The sequence below is a fragment of the Silene latifolia genome, chromosome 11 (assembly GCF_048544455.1).
Source record: "Silene latifolia isolate original U9 population chromosome 11, ASM4854445v1, whole genome shotgun sequence".
NCBI lineage: Eukaryota > Viridiplantae > Streptophyta > Magnoliopsida > Caryophyllales > Caryophyllaceae > Silene > Silene latifolia.
The window spans coordinates 189,715,169-189,740,480 of record NC_133536.1 but is presented as its reverse complement, the minus strand read 5'-3'; the positions used below and the strand labels follow the sequence as shown (position 1 = coordinate 189,740,480).

Genomic DNA, 25,312 nt, shown 5'->3' with positions numbered 1-25,312 from the left:
CCCATTCTCCTAAGGATATCCTCTGACAGGTCCGGGCCAAAATGATCTGCAAAGAAAACAAAGCAAGGGTTAAGTAGAAGGAACAAATCAAAGTTCAAATAACAGAAACATTAAAAGCAGAGATGGGCCTCACACCGACCCCACTCACCCCGTCTGAGGGCCGGTATGAGGCCGACGTGGCAGAGCAGCTCATCCTGAAGAATGATCTGCGTCGGGGGCATCCATCCCTTCGGCATCCCGTTCTTCTCAGCCTCAAACAGCTTCATCGCCCGCTTCTCATCCGCATTAAGAGGGACCTTACTGGCGTCCATCTTAAGCTTACTCCGGGAGACCCATTTTTTATGCTCCCCCTTACTCTCGCACCGCAAATTGACGTGATCTTTGGAAGGACCGGGCGATGGGTAATCCTTCGAACCTCGACGTACACCCACCGCTCCTTCCGGTCCTTGCAGAAGAAAGCTTATCAACGGAGACATAACCCGGCTCCGCCGCACGCCTGTACCATCCAACGCGACCGGGGCGACGGCCGGTGGTGATGTAGCCGGCGGAATAAGTTAACCGTTGGGGCTTCCCCTTTGAAAAGACAGAGCCACACAAAGCTGACTATAGTCCTAATGGCTAACGGGTGCAGTTGGGCCACGGCGACGTTCATAGCTTTAATGATGGGCACGACGTGTTCATTGAGAGGAAACCGGAGCCCATACTCCAGGTGTCTCATGTACACGCCGATGTAACCCGGAGGAGGGAAACAAACGGCCTGACCCGCTCTAGGAATAACAATCTTATACTCCCTGCCAAAGGAGAAATGACGCCCAAAGAGGTCAGGACCAGAACAACTGGCAAATTTATGGGTCCAAGCACGGTCAGGGCCGATCTTACAGGCGTCGTCGTGATCTAGGACGTACGGCCTCTCGTCATCAAAATGACCCCTTTCCTCGTCATCACCGTCATCATCAAAGTCATCGGCATCATCGTCCCTCTCATCATCATCATCCTCCCAATTCTCCAAAGCTTTTGGATCAACCTCGGGAGACGGAGACCTAGGACCCCCAGACCTTATCGGGATGGCGTCTAGTATCTCCTCCTCATCAAGACGTGACGGGAACCCCCCGGCGCACGGTTACTAGGATCGGCATCAGCAGAAGACATGTTCACAACAAAAAACTTAACAATTAAAAGTTGAAAATTTGTTTGTTTACCTTGAAGAAAAAGTGCTACGCCGAGTAACGCTTCGAAGAATAGAGAGAAGTTTCGTCAAAGGAAATTAAGCAAGAAGAAGGAAACTTTTTGAAGGAGAAAATTTTTTGAGAAAATGAATTTGGAAGGCCAAATTCAAGGGCTAACTCTCCTATTTATAGGGCAAAGCCCACTCAATCCGACCAATCAGGGCAAAGCCCATGAAGCGTCAACCAATCAACGCTGAGCCACGTGTCAAGCATGCAGCCGTGGAATGTCAATCGACAAACAGTTGCAAAGCTTCTTCAACACACTCCTTGACAGAATACCAATCGACGAATCTTCTTCGACACGCTCCTTAAATAATCTACTTGCCAAACGGCCAGCTGATCATCCAAGCTTGGCAGCGCCGGCCGGGGGCAATCAAAGCATCCGCCACTCTCAACCTTGGACCCGCCGGCCAGCGACATCTTCTCTTCCACATTTGATGTCCATTACACATCCATGTGGAGGGGGGATATGGTACGGCCTGAACAGAACCATGCCGAGGTAGAAGAAGCCGGGGCAGAAAATTTTTACTTGCGCAGAATACGCTCAACACTCATCGAAGGTCCATACCACGGCATAGACTACGCTGGGGGCAAATTGATGGGGCATATTCTGCACCCGCTGACCGAGTCAACATATTGAGCAAGGTCAAAGATATCCACATCAAGTCAACGACTTAGACAGAACCTAACCGCAACGACGCACTGTCGGCTGTCTCTTGTGCCTCGGCTAGACAACTAGCCGGTAGGGGCACATATCCGCGTACTCATATCCAAGACCCCTCGGCGGCGAGTCAACAGGCCCCCGCCGCCGCCATGGGTCCCTCGACCGAGGGTACATCAGTCTTTCCACCTGGTAGCCACTTGGCCACTTGGCCACTACGTGACAAAAGGTGAAAGTCTATAAATACTCCTCAACCCTTATTGAGGAAAGGATCCGAAAAATAACCAAAACACCTCATAATCTGGTAATATCTTCCTTATCTCTCTACAATATACACTTCGCCAAGTAACATACGACTTAATCCTTTTAAGTTTACTGACTTGAGCGTCGGAGTGAGTTCGCTCGGTCCAAAGCCGAGCCCTCAGTTTGTTCATTGTTTCAGGAGACCGAAAGGAGGATTCAATCAAAGACGTCATTCTACAAGCACGTGTGGTAACAAATAACTGCTCTGGAATTACACCCGGAACAGTTATGTTTGTGTTTTTCTCTTCAATTGTTTACATTTCTCTTGGTAGCATGTGTGAGCAGCCCTACCTAGGCTTTAGGGGGATCCTAAGTAAGAGTTAGATGCTGTAAATGAGTTGTTAACATTTATGTTTTGGGTGATTTATTGGTCTTCATAAACATGCATAGAAGGTGTTTGATGAAATGCATGTGTGAGTGAAAGTTTACATCTTTTATCAATATATGCTTAGTATCTCTTTGAATGAGAGTTCTTAAGGATGCTTGATAGTCGGTTTGTGAGGAGTTGATAATCAAAGTGACAATTTTGTGTTCAATTTTAGGAGAGGCTAAGAAATCAGTCTCTTAATCCTAGACCATTAATTACCCATAACTTGTTAACACCATTTCTAGTCTACCTTGCTTAGGTGAACCCGAATATCCTAGTTTTCCATCAATTGTTTACGCTTCATACTTTTAATTAATCTTGCTCTCTTTTGATTGTGGTTATAGTTAAGTTAATCACATCTACATCTCATTTATTAGACTAGAATAATATGTACAACCAACCAAGTACAAATCCCCGTCATTCTTGTGTTCGACCCCGATTACTACTAGTTATTAACTGGGTATTTATAAATTTGTTTGGTGCGAGAATTGACGACAAAACTCAATCATCAGTCTCAAAGTTATACTTACATATTACAATAAGAAACACGAAATTACATAATGCTAGTATTGTATTTCGAAAGAGGAGATAATAGTGTCGATTCTCCGCAACTTGTTGATTGAGTACAATAGATTGGACACGAGGTTCATCATTGACGATATCTATAAGGCAAATAACTCCCAAGGACCATCGAGCCATCTGAGCTGAAGAATGTCCAAAACAAGATGCCCTTATGCCATTAGGACATAGAATTGATTAGTGGAAAGCAAAGTAATACAACTTGTGATAGTTTTTTTTTTTCTACTAAACAATATTTATAATACTCCACTTAGCATAGATGGTAAGTACGTCAAGGTTGATCCATGGAACGGGGTTTCTACAAATTGCACAACTTAAGAAAGGTTTTACTAACGGAGATCGAACGAAGCATAACAAATCAAAATTTTCTTCACATGATTTGCAAAAAAAGGGTGAAATGTACATTCAACAATTACACCCAAGCGGCAATCTGACAGGTCTCTTCACCAAAGCATTACCTACTTTAACATTCGAAATTGGTCTTTGAGATTGGAATATGTGTTGTAATTAAAGGACTTATAAACCAAGATTTTTTTTGTTATTCGTAAGCTAGGGGCTTCATTATTGGATATACCAAGTAAAGAAGATTTGCCTCGTCAATGTTTTGTCCCACCAGGTTTGCCTTGTCAATGTTTAACGAGGCAGCATCAAAATATATCCAACAATACTTTAAAGTTCTTATCTTTTACTCTTTTCAATGAATGTTTCGATACACTAGTCATCAAGGGGAGTGTTGTAAGTATAAGAAATATAATAGAGCAAATCTTCTTTACTTAGATGTCATTGTATCAAAGCTCTCTATATATATAGAGGCCATTTCATTTGTTCATTACACAATTAATAAGAAATTCATTCTCTCCCTTATTAATCTATCACATTTCTCATAATAAATTTCAAATATAAATAAATGATTGAGAAAATGTGAGTAATAACGAATAAATAATTAAAAAATGGTAGATAAAAAGCAACCAAAAGGGTAGATAAAGTATTCAAAACTCACAAAATCGGCTAAAAATGCAACTGGAGGGGAATCTTGGTAAGAGAATGATAAATGTTGAATGAGGAGTAGTTATCATGATTTTGGCTTTAATTAATGTCATCCCAACATCTGACATATATTCACTACACTTGTATGTCTCTCTCTCCTAAATCCCAACCCTACTCATCCCCACCTCATGTGAACCTGCACACACTCTCAATTCTGTAGTACTATGTCAAGCTTCAGTCTCGTGATTATGCTAATTATGTCTGAAATTACAATTAGTTTTATTGTAGACGGATATATCCGTTTAAAGTTGTAAACGGGTCAAATATGTCACCATTTTCATAATAAATCAATCCCTACCATCCCATTTGTTGTTTGTCCTATTATAAAAGTGGACATATTTGACCCGTTTACAACTTTAGACGGATAGTGTCCTTCTAAAGTGAGATTTTGTGCTCAAATTATACTCTATATTACTCCGACTCTTTAATTCTCGTGTCACCCTTGAACATGGGCAATTATTCAGAATAGGAGGAAGTATATAAATAATAAAATAGTTATTAAAATATTGAATACAATAATATTAACATTAAATATGATACTCCCTCTTATTCGCTATAATGTTCCCTCTTTTCCGAAACGGATTATTCAAGTAATGTTCTCCTTTCCTTTTTTGGTAACTTTTACTCTTATTTTATTCATCCCTCTCTCCTATCACCAAACTCCACACAACTCTTTTACTCCTATTTTATTACTTTTCTTAATGTTTTGACCCCACAACTCCTTATTTAACTCATAATAATTCATCTCTCTCTCCTAACACCAACCCCACCAATGTCCTTTATTCATTTTTAATAGTATTCCTTAAGTATCGTGCCAAAGACAAAGGGGAACATTATAACGAATTGGAAGGAGTATAATTCTAACAATTATACTCCCTCCCAGTCAAAATAAACTTCCCTATTTCCTTTTCCGTCTATTCACAATAACCTCCCTATTTTCTTTTTTGGTAAGTGTTTGTGTGGTCCAAATTTAATTGTATGGTGGGGTAGTGTATTTGTGTGGTTGAAATTTAATTATATGGTGGGGTAGTGTGTTTCCTTAATATTTGTACCAAAATGAAATGGGAGGTTTATTGTGAATGGGAGGGAGTATGTTTTTTTGGCTGAAAAAAGATAAAATAAAAAATGATATAAACTTTTCTCTGATCCGTATTATGATCCTAACCCAAATCAAGACTCGTTTGACCCAAGTCGTATTTAACCTAACCCATGCCATATTCAACTTGACCCGTATTCTGACCCACCCGGGATCCAAGCCGTCTGACCCGTTTGAAGGTCTAGAAATGAGGCATATGTAGAAAGTGGGCCCGTAAATGCAAGCACAAATTCTTATTTGTGACGGAGGGTATCCGTCACAAACAAGAGACGGGTACCATATTCTCTCACACAAAACCCATAAGGGTAAGAGACAAAGCACATGGGGTGGGTGCCCACCTTGTCCCCTCTACCCATTTCCACTCACATAATACCCGTCGCAAGATCCGACCCGTCGCAAGCAAGACTTATTGAAATGCAAGAGAGAAGCAAGAAAACATTGTAGTAGAAAGAAAGCAGGTACACCATGGTAACAAGTTGATGGTAGCAAACAATGTTGAAAGTTGATAATTTTGGTACACGCTACTTCTTGTAATTGCACGTTGGAAATCTGAATGAATAAAGTAAGCAATTGAGAGAGATGTAACCATTCATACTCGGCTATCACAAAATCTTATTGAAGACGGCACATATCCGTCACTTTGGAGTGACGGATACCATTTCCTCTCACAAATGACTCAAATAGAGGAGAGAGGGAAGCACATGGAGGTGCCCCACCTTGTTCCCCCTATCCGTTTTGTGAGTAGCATTACCCGTCACTTGCTCCGACCCGTCTTCAGCAAGACTAACTGCTCGACTACACCAACACCCAATTGCCTATAACATTCATTTATTTTACAGCCTTTTAAAAATCACTTTTTGAAAATTATAGCCTTATAAATTTTTTTTTGAAAATTACATCCAAAATATTACTTTTCTTCTAAAATTGCACCAACTTGAGGTTTCCGGTGAATTTTGATGATGTTTTTATGATGTTTGGGGTGATTAATTGGTTTGTGTTAAGGAGAGGTAAGAAATCTGGGTAAGTAGGCTCTCAAATAATAAAGGGTACATCATAAAAACATCATCAAAATTCACCAAAAACCTCAAGTTGGTGCAATTTTAGAAGAAAAGTAATATTTTGGATGTAATTTTCAAAAAAAAATTTATAAGGCTGTAATTTTCAAAAAGTGATTTTTAAAAAGCTGTAATCAACAATTTTCTCTTTAGTTTATGAATCAACACGCAATGGATTGCTAATATTCCATCTACCCATCAACCACAGTTACAACTTACAAATATGAATTTTTTTTTTTTTTTGAAAATTACGTAGTATATTACAAGTATGGACTCAATAAGAATGAAAAATAGCCAGTCTTTCGTCAAAGTCGCCATATGATCGATTTTGTTACCAGAATAACCACTGAATAATGTATATGATGCAAAATATTAGTAGTGATTTGTTTTCAAAATTACAGTCCGTGTTTAGTCAAATTTGAACGTTAATTAATTTCTAAATTCTAAACACACATGGCAAATAGTATAAATGCAAATGCTAAACACCCAATCGAAATGGAAAATATAAATTTTGATTGATATACTCAAAAATGAAATTTGTACAAGGAATTGTTGACTACAACAGCAAATGATTTTACAAGTATTAAATATATATGACGAAGGCACGAGATAAGAAGAGTTTCCTATCTCTTAACCGTCTAGGTATATAGGTTAAAGAAATTAAGAAGAGTAATTTTGTAACCCAATCTTCTTGCGCATTAGAATTTAGAAGCTAGCCTTTGTCTTGACATTTTCCCGGTGTAATTTTACTTAGACACCAACCAGAGTTCAAATCTCAAAAGCATCATGTCTTTTTATATCATATATCATATCATATTATATATCATCATATATTATATTAAAGCAACAACCGACCACCCCATCATACGCCACGTGTCACAACTCCTTCAAACGCCACGTGTCATTCTCTATTTAAAAAAATAAAAAAAATAAAATATAAGATGTGCAATCACGTAAACATTAAAAAAAAGGAAGTTGCTAATTTTGAAGTTTATTTGTACGCAATTTTAGGAGTTATTTTTGGTAGAATATTTCAACAAATCAACTTAAAAAAATTTTAGCAGATATTTTCAGTATCATCTTTTAACATATTTTCGGTATAATTTTTTTAGGAGATATTTGTGCAATTTTTTAGGAGATATTTTCGGTAGAAATTGCTAATTTTAATTTGATTTGGGGTGAAATTTGGGAAAGAATTTCAGTACAATATTAACCTAACAAGAACAATATTCGGAGTGTAATTTAGCATAACAAATATAGCCTATCAATATGATCTTTTCTTAAGCTATGATGGAATATACCGCAAAAATGGCAAATAAGAAAATTAGTTTTATAATTTAGCATTTATTCGGAGTATTTTCTATGTTCATAATGTATATATACCGAAAAATAAAGTCTAAAAATATCATACCAATAAAATTCGAATAATATCGTAATGTATATAATTAACATTAACATACCAAAAGTATCATAAAATTCGTTTTTTTCGTGACCTTTTTATTGTTGATGGTAAGCAGAAATGACACTTTTATACATACCTATCTGGCTATTTGCATAATAAGCGTACCTATTTTACCTTTATTCACGATTCGTACTTGGTTTTTTAACTCCTATATTACCATTTTTACTACAATTGATGGTTTCGTATTAACTTATTATGAGATCGTCTCCTACGAGACTTGGTCAAGTGAGGCTGGGATGATAGCTACTCATGTTAATTGTATTTTTCATTGTTGATGAATTGTTTCAGAGTGGCTCTATTCATGTCAATTTTGGGTTGCTATTTTAAGGGTTTTATGGATTAGGTCATTTGGAATCTTTTTAGGACAAGACCATTAAGACTGTCTATATCTACAAATATACGAGAAGCAAAATTTTGAATAGGGCTTTTAAAATCTTATATGATATTGAGTACAAAAAGGTATTTCAGAAATGGTGGGAATACTTGTGTATATTATGTAGTTAGACTTCGTTTGGCATGAAAATGAAAGGATCAAGTAAATGGTGGAAAAAAAAATAATAATAAAAAAAAAGTAAATGGTGGAAAACATGATAGTGGGAAAGGTATACATCTTCCGTTTTATTGAATTATTTACGTTTATTTTTGCACAAATATCACAAATATTAAAAAAGTGGGCGTCTCTACTTTTCATATGTATACCTACAATAGTAAGTCTCCCTTAAGACGACACTATTCGGGAAAAGCAACAAGTGGTATGAAACTTGACCCATCTTAAGCTTAAGACGAATAATACCGTCTTAAATGAGAATTGGTGCACTTACAAAACTACCCTCATAGGAGCCTCACACCTTTTGTCACCCACACCAAAAGGTACAAAAGTAGACAAGGGTATGTTGGTCGTTTAATTGATCAAAGAAATCCATATAAGGAAACGTAAAAATCAAATGGAACATGTGTAGCTTAAAATGGAAAACGTAAACTATTCAATGGAATGGAGTAAGTAGAATTTTTTGGTTGCATGACAAAATGATGAACAATGTTGTGAAACAAGTGTCAAAATAATAAACAAAAGAAAAGAAATAAAACTATTGGTATTTGACAACTTGAATAAAGATATGAAGGGGCTCTGTCGATGGTGGAATTAGAGGTCGTGATAGGGGAAGGGTTGCGATAAGTGGGTAAAATGGGGTGGGGTTTCATACAGGTATGACCAGGGTTAGGGGTCACGCATAAGTAAGGGTCAGGGGATGGTAGTTATGTCGGAGGGACGGTGTGAGGGGGCGTACGAGATGGTGGAGACAAAAGGGGGTAGGGGATGTTCAATCGAGGAGGTGACTAATGAGATATGAATTGGTTGGTTGGTTGGTTGGTTGGTAGGGGGTGTTGAGATATAAGTTGAGTGGGAGGTTGTGGTCCAGTAGAAAGGAGGGGTTGGGTGCGGTGGTGCGTCTGGTAGTGGGTCTCGAGCACTACTATAAATATATTGCGAGATTTAACTATACTAATATGAGTATGCATTAACAAAATAACTTTTTAAAAGTTTATCTAAAATCTACTAATGAATTAATCTTACGCCTCCACTCAAAAAGATGTATACATAACATCTACTTCGATTAACACCCTACATCGCCACCCGTACAGTGCACGGGTACAAAAACTAGTTCAAGATAACTCCGAATTCATGCACCCATAACGCCAACAAACAATAAGCCATAACAAGAACAGTTTTGCTCTATGTTTGCATTATAAACACAGTTTAACATCATGGAGCTGCTAATGACAGATAATTAGAAACGACGAACAGATCAACTAATATAAGCCAGTTAACTATATACATAGGTCCAACATATTCCAATTTCAACTAAAACGTTAGATCATATTGCTTCTTGTTCTAAATCTTAATCAAACAATAAAATCATTAAAAATATAAATAAAATTATGCATTATCTTATTGAGTTAAATCCAACCTTCCATTTTCTTGTAAAACCTTCAGAAGTTGAGCACCTTTCCTCATTCCCCTTGCACTACATTCCCCCTGCTGCATGGCCAGCATCACCGCCCGCGCAACCTCCTCCACTGGCGCCACTGCCCACAACTCCAGGTCCCCGCTGCTATAAACAGCTGCAAGCACGCTAATCGCGTACTCCCTCCCTCGTCCCTCCATACGCCCCATTACCTCCACCAGCATTGGTATTGCCAGTGCATGCGACCTAACCTGAGCTGCCCCGTCCGGGACCGTGCACATGAGGTCCAACGCGGCCAATGCCCGCTCTGCAACTGATCCATCCAGGTCCGGGAGCACATCCAACACACGCGCGGGCGCACCACATCCTATTGCCACTTGGCGATTGTAATCTGCTAAGCAGAGAGCCAGAAGCACCTTGGTTGCTGGCTTCACACCTAGGTGCTCCCTCAAGTGTAGTATAACACCGTTCATCACTGTCTCCGGAACCACCACAGCGCCGTTATGGATGGTGGCGGAAGGCGGGTTTGGAACCAGGATCCGCTCTAACACGTGGAGGGCGGTCAGGTGATCCGAGTCTGACCCGGATGTGAAATGGACCTCTGCCATGTGGTAAAGCTCAATGAGCTCAGATGGCGGAGTTGGTTCCTCAACCTGCACCGGCGTTGCCACTGCAGGCGGCGGTGTAGGGTGGTGGTAAGTTGGGGGAAACCGCCATTGGGTGAAGCTCTGGGAAGTGGAGGAGGACGAGGACGAGGATGAGGAAGAAGGTTTACTAGGATGATGGAAAGCTGCAGCTGGCGGCGGACAAATCAACTGACGATGGTTCGATGGGACTGACCGCGGACGGGGCGGCGGGAGGGAGTTAGTGGGTGGGAGGTGTGGTGGAGAAGGGTGGGGTGGAGTAGGGCTTAAAGGGGATTCAGTACATTGCCTGAAAAATGCACATGAAAACAAGGATGCAGTTTTCTTAGAGTTCTGATGGTTTTGCTGATTAGCAGTTCTCATGTTGATCCCAATGAAATAGAAAAACACAGTTTAGAAAGAGAAAATCATGCAATAGAAAGAAATGTGAGTAAATAATTTAAAGGCAGTAAAATATGAAAACTAGTAGTAGTAAAATAAGGAGGGGGAAAGGAACAGTACGGAAAGAGAATGCAGGAAAATGCAGAAAAAACAAGTGTCAGGAAAACAGTAGCAGAGTCAGTTTTAGAGAAAGGTGGTGGTGAGTTAAATGTAGGAGTTGGGATTGGTGCACAAAACCTCCTTTTTGAAATGATGCAATTGTCCTATCATTTTAAGAGAGGAAAGTGAGGTTACCCTTATGAGATGGCCACATCTCCCTTAAATTATCAACACACACCAATTTGGAAGTTAGGTTTGCCCTTTGCTTTTCCTGTCAATTATTGCAACATTCAATCAATTTAGCAAATTTCACTTTAGTAATGTAATGTGTACATTTGATGTGATAGTAGCTCAAATTGTAAGCATGACTAAATTTGTAATGAGATAAAGGAAGAAGAAATACTGAGTAAGATTCTATTTAGTTATAATGCGAAAGGAGCTGAGTTGAACTGAACTTAATGGAGATGAGCGGAACTGAATGGAGCTATAGTAAGACTTAATTTGTGAAGAGATGAGCTGAACTGAATTGAATGAAGCTGAACTGAAATGAACGGAACTGAATAGAGCTTAGCTGAACTGAAATGAGCTGAAATTAAGTCGGAAAGGCCAGGGATATTATATAAGTTACGAGCCGAGTCATGCAATCATGCAAGTTACGAGCCGAGGGGTGTAATGTGTGAGTGTAGTTATGTATGCACACTTATGAGGGGAAGTGCAAAAGGACAATAGAGAAGTGTAAAATGCATAAATGGTGTTTTTCTATGCAATTTCACAATCTTGTACTAGAACAAGTGAAAAGTGACCTTACAATCTTACATCACAACAAAATATTCACTTCCAACAAGCAATCAAACAAAGGCAAGAAAGCATTTTTAGTAAAAAGGAAAAAGGATGTTGAAGCTAGTTTTGTGGTTTACCATGGGATCTTTTGTTTTCCCTCTTCATTTTCACCTTTCATATGTGCTGCTAATTGGCAGATAGATACTTCATTCATGGGATCTCGCAATCAAATTATTGGAAGTCTACTGATGTTTTGGGGAAGGAAATTTTAGCGATGACAAATTTTGAAAACACGACATGACTATTACCAAAACTCCGTATCTTTACTCGTTAAACTAACTTGTGCAAAAATCGAACTAAGGGAGCAAACTTATCTCCTTAATTGTTTATGTGCAGAAAGTATAGTGTCACTAATTGCTAGATACAGCTAAATATTGAACATTATTAACATAATCATCAATTAGAGTTAATAAACCATGGTGAAAAGCTCACTACTGGCATTTGCAACAGCATTAGCCAAGAAAGGAAGAGTGTACTGTAAACGATGGTGGAAGAACAATACGAACTACATGAATTCACCTCCAATGTTCCTCGAAAGGTATATATTTTGGCAAAGAAAGGCAGGAATCTGAAATCACCTCCATTTACTCCTCAATTCTTTTCGTTCAGACATGATCCATGTAACAAAAATACGAGCCATGAGACAATTGTTACTAGATGTAGGGAATAGCCTTGAAGTGAAAAACAAATCGAACCCATATCAGAAGCCAAGGATGGTAGACTCTAGCTTGGCCGGCACTGACTGCCACTGAGACAATGCCTCTAAGCCCTTCCACTTATGGGTGCATGTGCCACATGAGACTAATACGACTCGTTAGAGCAAAGAGACATGCAATACCATCTTAATCATTTGTAAGAACAACTATAAGCAAGAAGCACACAAACCAAATGTTACGGTAAATGGTTGGGTCTACTTCTTGTTTTTTTGGGGCTCCAGTTGGGTTTTGAACGTTTCATGTCATGTCCGCAGGAAAGTCCCAAAAGTCTGAGTTTCAGAACAGAGAAGAAGAGGGTACCAATGTAGAGAATGGAAAAGATCATCATAAAGAGGAATGGGTGATAGAGTATGCAGGTCCAATTCGTGATCTATTGGCTACCAGCTGAAATAACCCCAACAATATGCCAAATAAAGGAATGGGCGATAGGAAAGAGAAGGCACCTTTAGAGAGTTAATTAACAGATTGATCATTCATTGAAGATTGAACTCTCTATCTTTACCTACAACATACATTGGGCCGATAGAGCATAGGAAAACCAAACCCTCTTCCGTTTGTCAATTCTAACATGGTGCCGAGTGCACGAGAGCGTGATGAAGAGACGGAAACTCTAGAGAATGGATTTTCATACTTGAGAAGATATATCCATGATACACAAGGTCACAGACTCACTAATCGGCAAATGTAATTGACCTATGTAAAATGTAGTTCTTGGCATGGATATAGCCTATTTGATACTAATCACAGTTAGGTCTCTTTGGTCCTTATTAAGGAGTTTGTTTAGATGTTGGTTGGTTTTTGCAATGAAAAACTAGAGAGGATGTAGTACACATTCAAAACTGTTTTGAGGAGTCCCATTAATGGTTTGTCAGTTGATGATGTGATATAATGTGGCAATGATAAGAGATGGGAAGGGGCTCCCAATCGCTATAAAAGTCATAAGAAGCACAAAAGCAAACTGATATGCTCCTATCGTTATGAAAGCCGTAAGCACTATAAAAGCAAACTGATATAATTCAAAGGAGAGTAAACTGGTGTTTCCATGTATTACATACTTGCAGTCTTGCACTGCTGAGATAAGGCAGCAAGAAATCAACATGAAACTGCAAGAGACATCCATAGAGCATATCTGATATGTAGCATACCTCAGGTGTTGATTGGTACAGAATTTATAAGAAGTATGATTCTTTCTTCCATTTCAGCTGCAGTAGGATTCAGAGTCTGTCGAGCATCAAGAGAGCGCTTACCAAGTGGCAATATCTGTGATATGAACAAACACAAAACACAACTGATCAGGCAGGAAGCAATACGAGGTGCGTGTGAAATAAACATCTGATGAACTTAACCTGATCACAAATTAGTCCGATAATAAGTCGCTTTCCTGTTATTCCTTGCAGATTGAGAATTCGTCATGATTAAAGGTCGAAAATAAGAAGGAACTGGAGATCTAAGACTATGTTTTCAAGGGTCGTATAGAAAAAAAAAAAAAAAAAAAAAAGGAGGGAAAAGAATGGGAGGTTGCAAGGCGGGGATGTTGAATGAAGGGGAGACAAAGGGTAGGGAAAGGAAAGGAAGGGTAATAAAACAACAAGAGTTTTTCACTTTTTCCCCAAATCTTTTCTATGATTGAGGGATTTTTACTTGCCTTGCAAACAGAAAATGGAGGGGTCTGTTTCTCCAACCTTTCCAATCCCTGCGACTAATTTTCTAACCAAACAATCAATAAATTTCGTTTCCCTCCCTTTTCTTCCCAGCCCTTTCCCTCCAAATATCTTTACTCAAACAATGTACTCCCTCCATCACTATGATTAATTTGCCTTTCTATTTTACAACGTCTAAATCACATCTCTGATTTTCAGCCAAAACCCAAGTATTCTCCACCTTATTCCTCTTCATCTTGTGCAGGCAAAGATATTCAATTAATGTAAATCCTCTTAGCTTTCCTTTCCAGTCATACCCATCAGAAACATTACCTTAAAAACGGTGTGAAGCAGGAGTAGTGACGGAAAAATGGCTGGGAACGGGGAAAATTAAGAGGAGATGGGGAAGTCAAGAATGTAGAGTTGAACGTCAGTAAATTTCCTCGTCTAAGGTAAACAAATGAGAGGGACACATGGAGTGTTCCATTATGGCACATAAAGCAGACATTGGCTCAATGCAGTGATTCAACGAGTACTATTGAAAGTTTGAAACCCGACTATATTGACAGACATGAAAGCGACTAGTACGACATTAATAGGATGGCAAAATCTGTGACAACAAATTAGGGGGTACAGACTACAGAGCACGGAGTAGAATGACTACAAAGCGAATTGAAGGTTTAGAAACCGCGCCTAATTGTAAGCGAATTGAAGTGCATTGAATGTGAAGATAATGTATGCTGTGTGGAAACATCAATAAGCGTTAAGAAAACATACAGAGATCGTCGCAACAAAGTTGGAACGAAACATAGCAACTTAAATTGATGAGTTAATACAATTCGAAAAACAATCAGGTCGAATTGAAGGAGAAGATTTACCAATTAATCAGGTCGAATTGATCTTCGTGGAGAGAAACCCTAATTGCCATAGCCATGGCGATTGAGGTTGTAGAGACTAGGGACTGTAAACTTTCTGTTCGCTTGGTTTTCCGCTTATACTTTGATCAATTCATGCCCCCTTTTTTAATTTTTTGAATTCAGTCATCACATCATTTTGTAAGCCCGCGACCGGCCCCAAAGGCCTCACAAGTAGCCTGACTTGGTAAACGGGTTAACCGGGCCTGGTTAATATCGAGCCGGGTCATTTTGAGTCTGTAGACTTTGGGTTGGGCCGAGTCATTTCGAGTTTGGGTTATTTTTGGATTAACTATTATCAAGTTATTTATGGATAATAATAAGTTTGTAACAATAAACATGGGTATTGCTCTTTCACATACGTATTTTACTCTTTCACATACACAAATTACCTTATTAACCTTTTCATTTTTTCAACTTTCTTTCATTCATCATCATTCATCCCTCATACCACAATATTAATAATAATTAATAAAATCAACCACCCAACTGCCATCACCTCTATTTCCCTACCTGAACACCACCCACCGGCGGCCATGGTCGCTTTCCCCAAAGACTGGCGCTTACCCACTAGAGACACCAACCGTTTTCCCCAATCGCTCCGCTCTCGTTGCACATCGCCCACCTTTCTTGCTCTTCCATGTTAAAATTCATTAATGGAAAAAAAAACAATCGAATATTAAACGAATGATAATTTGATCAAGAATCACAATGTCATTTCCTAGCCAATATGGAAAGGTTGTGCACTATGACCAATTATTTGTATTGGATTTTACAGAAATCGGGTTTTCTGATGAAATTAGTACTGATTATAACAATGTAGCATCTAATGACAGCATTACCATGGCTTGCCACAGTTCAACCCTATGCTTTATGTATTGATACTAGATTATTAGGCGCTCATTCAGTGGGAGGGTGAAAGAAGTAGATTCCTGACATATGAACTGACCATTTCGATTGGAACAAGGACAATATAAGGTTGGTCTTGTACTCTTGTCGAAAGAAGTTGCTGAGATTATTTTTTTAAATTTTATAAATGAACACATAAAACAATCAAGTTGGACAATGCAATTTTGTGCGATATAAAGCAAATTAATGTATGTTTTTGATAAATTGGAGTAATTTCTTATTTGATATGAGAATTAAAATTTTATAATTGAAGAATTTGAGTGAAATTTAATTAGGTTTTAGGAGGGAGAGAAATCAAGGTTTTTTAGTAGAGGGAGGGGTATTGTTTGAAAATATTATGAAAAAAAGTATGTGAAAGAGTAAAAGTCGTATGTGAAAGAGCAACACCGATAAACATTTGGGTAAAGTTATATTGAATTGGATTAAGTTCGGGTCTTGAGTTCGGGTTGGACTCGGGTCAATTTTGCCTAAGTCACAATTATGCTTTGAGTAAATGGGAGACTTGGAGTTATTGCTTGAAAATTTGTGTTATTAATTTCTGAAGAATTTGAATTATTGAAGTAGTACTGGTTTAGCGGACTAATTTAGCATGAGTATATTGAGTTAGTATAACGCAGAGCTGTAAATCGGTCATTCGGTAGGATTACTTTGAATCAGGTTATTATCGGCTTAATAATTACAGGGTCGGGTCATTTTAGGTCGTTTGGTTCATTTTGGATTGGGATTTTTGCTTAAAATAAGTTATTTCAAGTTATTTCGGCTTACTTCAAGTCCGGTTATTTTGGATCGGGTCACTTCCTGTCAAGCCAGTTCAGATCTATCGGGTCAAGTTAATCAGGGTCACCCTTTTCGGAACAGTCTCGAGTCTGGAACCGGGTCAACTGTGCAAGGTCTAAGTATTAGTAGTGGCCTAGTGGGTAGTTTACCACTTTCTTAATCGTTTATTTCCAAAATATTGGGTTAGAGACTTGTAAACCTATTTATTTAGTCGTTATTATTCATTAGATTTATGAATGGACAAGTTAAAATAAAAATGATTTCATATTAATCCTATGCTACAATCCTAGAAGGGTACTGTGCTCTAATATTCGGGTCGACTATTGCACTAGAATCTACTTTGCTAACAAAGATAAGTCAAGAATTGATACAAAAGTGAGAAAAACGGGTCCAATTCTCTCTTTAAAGCTAAGAGTACACTACACTTCATTCTTTCCCTTCTTTTATTCTATAAACACTATGTTAACCCCTTTGTAGTCCATCCCACAAAGAACCTCCCTCATTTCCCATGGTACCAAACATAGACCTCATCCTTCTTGCATTTCTCCATGGTACCTTCATTTCTTGCATTCTTTTGGTAGTCGTATTTGCCATTGTCAACGCCCTCTTCCTCTCGTTCCTCGTTTCCCTCTTCATCCTCGCCTTCGTCGACATTTACGACAATTCGCTCCTATTGCATCCTTATATAGATACACTAAGGGCTAATATCAAGTTGGGTGTTGTTTTGGTCCTTTTCAATGTTCTACATTGTGTATTTCTTTTTGTTTCGTCCATTAAACATTGGTTAGATGATTTGATTAGTGGGTGTATCAAATCAAGCCTAATGACTCAACGAAATAGGTAGGCAGGTAGCTCATACTGGTGTAAGTGAAATACTCTCAGTTTGTATACCTATTTTTTCTTCTTAGTGTATAGTCAATTACTCCAGCCATTTATATCCAAACATTTTTTTTTTTTTTTTTTTTTTTTGAGGGAAAAAAGATATTTTATTGATTAAAAGAAATCCGACATTAAATCGGAAGAGACAATATCAGCTATCGCATCAGGGCACATGTCCACCCAAACACGAGTTAAGAAACTAATAGGCATATAGTGAGCCATGCCATGGGCCGCTTCATTACCGCTCCTTCTAACATAACTATATGAAATACAATTAAACTTACTCCCCCATTCAACAATTTCAGTAATAACATTTCCGAGATAGCTCAAGGGTACCTTGCCAGACTTAAGAATGGAGATTATTTGTAGGGAGTCCGACTCTAAAATAACGGATTGAACACCCATTTGATATGCCAGAGAAAGACCAAGAGCTGCTGCCTTTGCTTCTATAACATCCACATTCCATCTCTGTCTAACATGTTGGACTGCAGCACGCACAACGCTTCCTTCATGATCACGAATAACGACACCCATTCCGCTACCAACACCCTCAAACATGGCTGCATCTACATTCACTTTCCATGAACCAATAGGAGGGGCTTTCCAATTTTGGTGGCAGCCCACTAAATTTGTACCAGACGGAGGGATTTCTTGAGACGAAGCTTGCAAGTAATTTACGCGGTATCGATCAGCGCACTCAACTATTGTTATGGGAGCATTTCCTTCTCGTCCATGGAAAATATCATTTCTATCATTCCAAATTGACCAATTAATCATTGCCCATCGACTGGAAGTACTCGCATCACCGTGAGAAATAGCCATTCTTGTCCATTCTTCCATGGAAGTGATATGTCCCCATTCAACATCGACATCGATACCCGCACTTTCCCAAATACGCTGCACCAGGGGGCACTCAAATAGCGCATGGATGTCAGTTTCAACCATGACTTTGCATCTACAACACGTTGGGTCAATGGACTCAACTCGCCTTAACAGGTTTGCACCCGACGGTAACGCGCCCCTACAAGCTCTCCAAAGGAATGAACGTACCATGGATTTCGTGTTATTTTTTTTTTTTTTTTTTTTTTTTTTTTTTATAAAGTAAGAAAATTAGGTTGATCTTTTTAAGGTAGGATCAACCTATCTCATCCTTTTGAACGAGCGAGATAAGTTGAAGCACCGACTTTCAAACCATCTCGAAAGAGTTGGACATGAATAAACAGAAGCCATAAAATCAGCAACCTGTTAGTTTCACGAAAGCAATGTTTAATTATCATTTCATCGAAGAAATGAAGGTCTAAATTTACATCCTTTATAATACTAGAAATTTATTCCAAGGAATTTGTCATATACTACGAATTGAGTTAATAACACATAAATTATCACATTCTACAATCAAGTTTGAAATTCCTAAGTATATAGCTGCTAAAATGTTTTTTTTAAGCGAGAGCTTCCGCAACAAGAATACTATTCGATCCGCATTTTTTTGCTCATACCAAAACGACCTTACCATTATGATCTCTTATAGAATATCCTAAAGCATCATTATTTCCATTTATTTTCGATCTGTTAAAATTTAGGTTTAAAAAACCGTGCTAGGTTTCTCCCACCATATTATTATTATTATTATTATTATTATTATTATTATTATTATTATTATTATTATTATTATTATTATTATTAATATTATTATTATTATTATTATTATTATTATTATTATTATTATTATTATTATTATTATTATTATTATTATTATTATTATTATTATTATTATTATTATTATTATTATTATTATTATTATTATTATTATTATTATTATTATTATTATTATTATTATTATTATTATTATTATTATTATTATTATTATTATTATTATTATTATTATTATTATTATTATTATTATTATTATTATTATTATTATTATTATTATTATTATTATTATTATTATTATTATTATTATTATTATTATTATTATTATTATTATTATTATTATTATTATTATTATTATTATTATTATTATTATTATTATTATTATTATTATTATTATTATTATTATTATTATTATTATTATTATTATTATTATTATTATTATTATTATTATTATTATTATTATTATTATTATTATTATTATTATTATTATTATTATTATTATTATTATTATTATTATTATTATTATTATTATTATCATTATTATAATCATTACTATTATTATTAATTTTTTTTAAATGAAAGATGCGCGCAATTTTTATACATAGAAAAATAAAAGTTTACATGAAATTGGTGGGGAGCCGAGAGACAATCTGGCCCCCCACACCCTTAGCAACAGCAAAGCTAAGACTAGTAAAAGTATAAGCAGCCACCCGAGCTCCCGCATCCTGAGATACCGAAAATTTCTGGATCCGCTTGAGCAAGGCAACAACATCCGAACCCAGCTCCCCAAGCGAAAAGAAAGAGAAGAGAAGGAAACCATAACCAGCTGCCGCGCATAAATCCCTATACTTAGCACATTTACGCTGAGCAGCATCAGCGACAACCCGGCCGGGCACAAAATTCATCATCCCATTCTGAGTCAAAGGAGAAGACCCTGTCAAATCGACGCACACATCACGCCCTCTGTCCCAGGAATAAAGCAGCAAATCCGCAGGACGAAGAGAGCCATCACGTCAACCAAACCGATATCAACCTCCTTACCCGTAGAAATACCAGACCTATTGCAGATGTCAAATAAGGTGTCACAAACGAGGTTGTGCCGATGCTTAACACCCACAGTACCAGTAAAAGAAACAGCGTGGTCCCCGTAAACATCATCAGCAAAACCCGAGAGCAAGCAGCATAAGGCCTAGATACTGTGAATAACGGAACACCCAGTCGATACCCAAGCACACTACGGTAAGTCCTCCCGTTCATAGTCTGACCCAACCCAGAGATAGGAACCGCACGCAACCAATTAGAGGAGTGGGCACCCCGCTGAGACTTCCACAAGGCAAGCTGACGCGGTGTCAAAGAGAAAACAGACTCTGAAGCAGCAACAACCGTCACGAAATATATGTCTGTCAATTTCTTCATAAGTTTGGGGGCAGCAATTTCACTAGGGTCACGTAAGATAGCAGAACCTGTAGTCTCAGAAAACGCCCGCACGACATCGTCGAAAGTAGGACCAGCATCTACAATACCAGAAGGTCGTAGGAGTTTAGCCTGCAAATCAGCAGACTGCAAACGGGACGCAAGAAAAGTATAATGTAAAACATCTCCTGCCGCATAAACACCAAGACCAACAAGATGAAATGGGAATGTAGCAAGGCGCCACTGCCAATCCCCAAAACCTGGTCCAGACGTGGTGACAATACGTTCTAAGCTGGAACGAAGGGCATCATCGAAAGAAAGATGGACAGAACCAAAAACACGGGGGGGGGGGGGGGGGGGGACAAGTACGAAGAGAGAAATAGAGCTTAGAAATACCAGTACAAGCTCTAAGCAGAAGCAACTCACATTGCGGGTCCTCAATCCTCGCGACCAAGTCCATAAGCTCAAAAGTCTTAGTCACTCTCTTCGCCACAATCTCACTGCCAAAAATAGGACAAGTACTGACTGGCCCACCCAAAACAGAGACACCACGCAAGGGCCGAGCAATAGAAAGGGGGAAAACCCCGGGAAGCCAACTATGAGGATCCTCAACAGGCCAAAAGACCTCAGTCTTGGGACATTAAGATGCAGTCCAAAACGAGGGCCATCTGCCATAATCAAATCCAAAACCCTCCCCACCTCCAAAGTGTCCCCAACAATGGTGCCATCATCCAAGTACCACGCCTGCATAACAAGGTCAAAAGAGTCCCAGATTTTGCACATTAAGGGATTCAAAACCAAAGCGAAAAGCAAAGGGCCCAAAGGATCACCCTTCTGGACACCCTGATAAGACCACAAGCAATGCTCCTCATAAAAAAGACGGGCAGTGTTGGAGTAACAAAACTCCACCCAACGGGAAAGAACCGGGCAACGACGGCGGACTTCCTGAAGCATGGTCGCACGTAGGGATGGCAGTGGGTCGGGGACCCGACCCAGACCCTGAGGGTCGGATCCTAATGGGTCGGGTATGGGTCTCATTTTTTCAGACCCAATGGGTATGGGTCGGGTATGGGTCTTAAGAAAATATTTCGGGTCCGGGTCCGGGTCTAAGTTATGAGACCCATACCCGACCCTTAGACCCTTTATTAAAGAAAAAAAATCAAAATTACAACTTTTCTGAATTCATACTGGCAGAGTGTAGAAATCCAACTAAAGTCTCTTTCTCTTCCCTCATCCCATAAAGTGATAAAACCCAACCAAACTCTTCTGACAATACCACCATTCCACCACTAACACAAGAAAACCACCACCACAACACTGATTGATACGCGACTGACAACCACCTTTTCAATAGCCGGCGACCGACAACCACCATTAACGACAGATTAATAAACTCATAATGTTAAAGTAGTATGATTTTTTTTTTTAATATTATAGACCCTATAACTGTTAATCTTGTTACTAAAGTGGCTGAAACTCGGACCCGCGGGTAGACCCAGACCCTACCCTTACCCATAGGGTCCGGGTATGGGTCCTCAAATTTTAGACCCTTGCGGGTCTGGGTCGGGTACGGGTCCAAAGGGAAAATCTCGGGTCGGGTCCGGGTCTAGGCGGACCCTACCCAGACCCTACCCATTGCCATCCCTAGTCGCACGATCAACAAGGTTGAAAACATTCTGGAAATCAACCAGCAACATAGAAAATCCAACCTCAGCACCACGAGCCTCAATGAGCCGATTCAAGCCATGTAAGATAGCCTCTCCTACACCGGACACACCCACCTCAAACTGAAGACCAGCAAAATAAGAAGACAAAGAAGGACCAACAAAAAAAGTACCAACCTTAGAGACAAGCCGTCTCTAGACAGTGTCAACAACAATAGGATGAACACCACCACCCGGTTTAACAAGCGGCGTGAGCGGGGCGCTGGCAATGTACGCACCCAGAGCTAGAGGACACCGGCCCTCAAGAAAAAGATTAACCACCCTAGTAATAGTAATAGAAGTGATCAAATCATCAGAGATAGTCACAGCAGCGCCACTCAAACAGTCCATAAGGTGTTGGGCACGAAACCCATCCCTCCCACAAGAAATGTCACGTGGGAAGCTCCAAATCATATCCAAAACCACTGTCGAAGAGGCAACCCTAGGATGATGATACCTAGACAAAGGAGGCAATGAAGGAGGTGGGGCGACAGGATGCTGCTCTCGCAAGGCCACAAGAGTGGCATCGGAGTTATTGTTATTATTGTTATTATTGTTATTGTTGTTGTTGTTGTTGTTGTTGTTGTTGTTGTTGTTGTTGTTGTTGTTGTTGTTGTTGTTGTTGTTGTTGTTGTTGTTGTTGTTGTTGTTGTTGTTGTTGTTGTTGTTGTTGTTGTTGTTGTTGTTGTTGTTAGTAGAGAGAACAAATTTAGAGAGAACAGATAAAGAAACCACAAAAGAAGACCCAAAGACCCAAATTCGACCATTAGAATGAAATTCGGTGTTGTGAACCATTAGAAAATGAGAGAACGTGGATCTATAAATGCCCATAAGTGCCTTGTCGTTTACACGAGTCTCTATAAAGGCACCACAATCCACTTGATTGTCCAACAAGAAGCTAAAAGCCTCCTGCTGTTTTAGGGGGTCATTAAGCCTCATAATATTCCAAGTAAACAAAATCATTGGGAGGAGGGAAGTCCCCCAGGCTCCACCAACAAACCCACATCCTGCTGTAGAAACACATCCTCAGAAGGGAGGGTGCACAACACAGAATCATCCACAATATCAACAGTATCCAGAGGATCCACTTCTACTGTAACATGGTCATCTTGCTGCAGAGGAGAGAATCTATTTGAAAGATTAGTAGCCACATATTTTTTAGAGGAGGCAACACCAGGCTTTGATGGACCAGCCTTCTCCACATGACCAGAGGGGAGAGGAGTAACCTCCTGCATCCTGGGCTTAGTCACTGGTTTAGGCTTATATGCCATTTTGGGCTTAGGGTTAGCCACGTTACATCTCTCCGTTGAGTGCCCCACTTTCTTACACACTGTGAAAAAATAGAGGAGCCATTCATATTCAACCTTCTGCAGGAGGGTACCTCTATATGGAGATTCTATCTGAACAGCCTTAGGTAGCTCTTTAGATAGATCTACATCCACCAGAATTCGAGCAAAAGCTAGTTTACTCTTATTTGTGGTATGTTCATCAGCACATATAGGATTACCTACATCACTAGCAACCTTGCTTAGAGCACTCTTTGACCAGAAACAAGGATCTAGCCTAGGAAAGAGAACCCAAACGGGCACATGTGTAATACTAAGTGTTGGAATATGTGTCCTCCGACAATAATGCGATCACGACTGTTGATCATGATGATCACATGATTAAATCTCATTATAAAGAATACAATTGGGAAGTAATATTTTTTACTGTCAACTGATCAACATATATCGGTAATGATTGGCTGACTAGAGTTTGACATTACTGTCGTGCGACGGTGGTGATCAGTTGATCCCCTAGGTCATACCTATAGGGCAACACTCTTAATTGATCATTTAATTAATCGTATAATGTTACGAGTTAATTAAATTACTTGAAAATTGACGGACGATTTTGGAAGTAAAATTTACGTATCACATTGAAATTGATTAAAATGAGATACGGTCTGAGTAATCGAATTGTATCATTACTCAGATGAAATTATTGTTTAAGGAAACAATTAAATTTGAATGAATTATTATAAATACAAATTGTTGTGATTTATAAATTGGTAAAATATTTTGGTACAAGTAATTATGAATTACTAAGTCGATTTTTGTATGTGACGTATTTTTAATAATACGTTGATTTTTAATATGTTAAAAATGCACAACAAATTTATGCAACATATGACATGTGACATATTGACAATTGACAAAAATAAAATGGATTCCATGTTATCCATATGGACCGAAATATTGGGTGTAATTAACATATTCTTATAATGTTAATTAAAATTAGTGGAAGATGTAATCATTTTTCTACAACTAGGCATGCATACCTAGTGTCTCTTGTGGAAGAGCACCAAGCCCATGCATTGGCCTTCCTCCACCCTCCTACCCGGTTTCACCTAGAAAAGAACAAGGGTTCTTTTGCTTAAATTTTATTATTCACCATATGCATGTGTGTGTGATAATTTTTATTCATTCATCTCATCAAAAATATTTTTAGAGAGATAAAAATATTTTCCCCTCTTCCTCTTTCTCCTACCCGGTTTTAGGAGACAAAAAAAACCAAAATTATTTTGGGTCAATTTTCTTACAAAATTAATATTGTACTAGTATTTATAATATTGATTTTATTTAAGAGTGTGCTTTGGGTATAATTCCTTGGGAGAGATCCTACACTTGGGTCTTTGTTCATCCAAAAGGAAAGCTCAAGAACAAAAGAGAAGGAGATCTCTTTTATGCCCATATGAACCGAAATTCCAATGTAAGGATGAATTCTTCTTTATTTTGTTAAATAGTTTGCATGCATAAGATCACTTGTTAATTTTATGACAAATTAAATTATAACATATATGAATATGTAAGTATATATATCTACTTTTCCTTCAATTGGTATCAGAGCCATGGTTGTTTGCATGCAAATCGGTTAAAAGTTTTTCCGAGTTATAAGAATAACATATAAAACTTGAATAATTTGTGTTATTATGAGATATCACG

General features: G+C 38.5%; 2 protein-coding genes across 2 annotated transcripts; both read right to left on the bottom strand.

The window, feature by feature from the left end:
- Positions 1 to 9,583: 9,583 nt before the first annotated feature.
- LOC141612186 (uncharacterized) lies at positions 9,584 to 11,073 on the bottom strand. The gene has a single exon (XM_074430905.1). The coding sequence runs from the start codon at positions 10,765 to 10,767 to the stop codon at positions 9,745 to 9,747; it is 1,023 nt and encodes a 340-aa protein (XP_074287006.1). The 5' UTR covers positions 10,768 to 11,073; the 3' UTR covers positions 9,584 to 9,744.
- A 6,600-nt stretch (positions 11,074 to 17,673) lies between these two features.
- Positions 17,674 to 18,612, bottom strand: LOC141614516 (uncharacterized). Its single transcript, XM_074433261.1, has one exon. The coding sequence runs from the start codon at positions 18,610 to 18,612 to the stop codon at positions 17,674 to 17,676; it is 939 nt and encodes a 312-aa protein (XP_074289362.1).
- Positions 18,613 to 25,312: the final 6,700 nt, after the last annotated feature.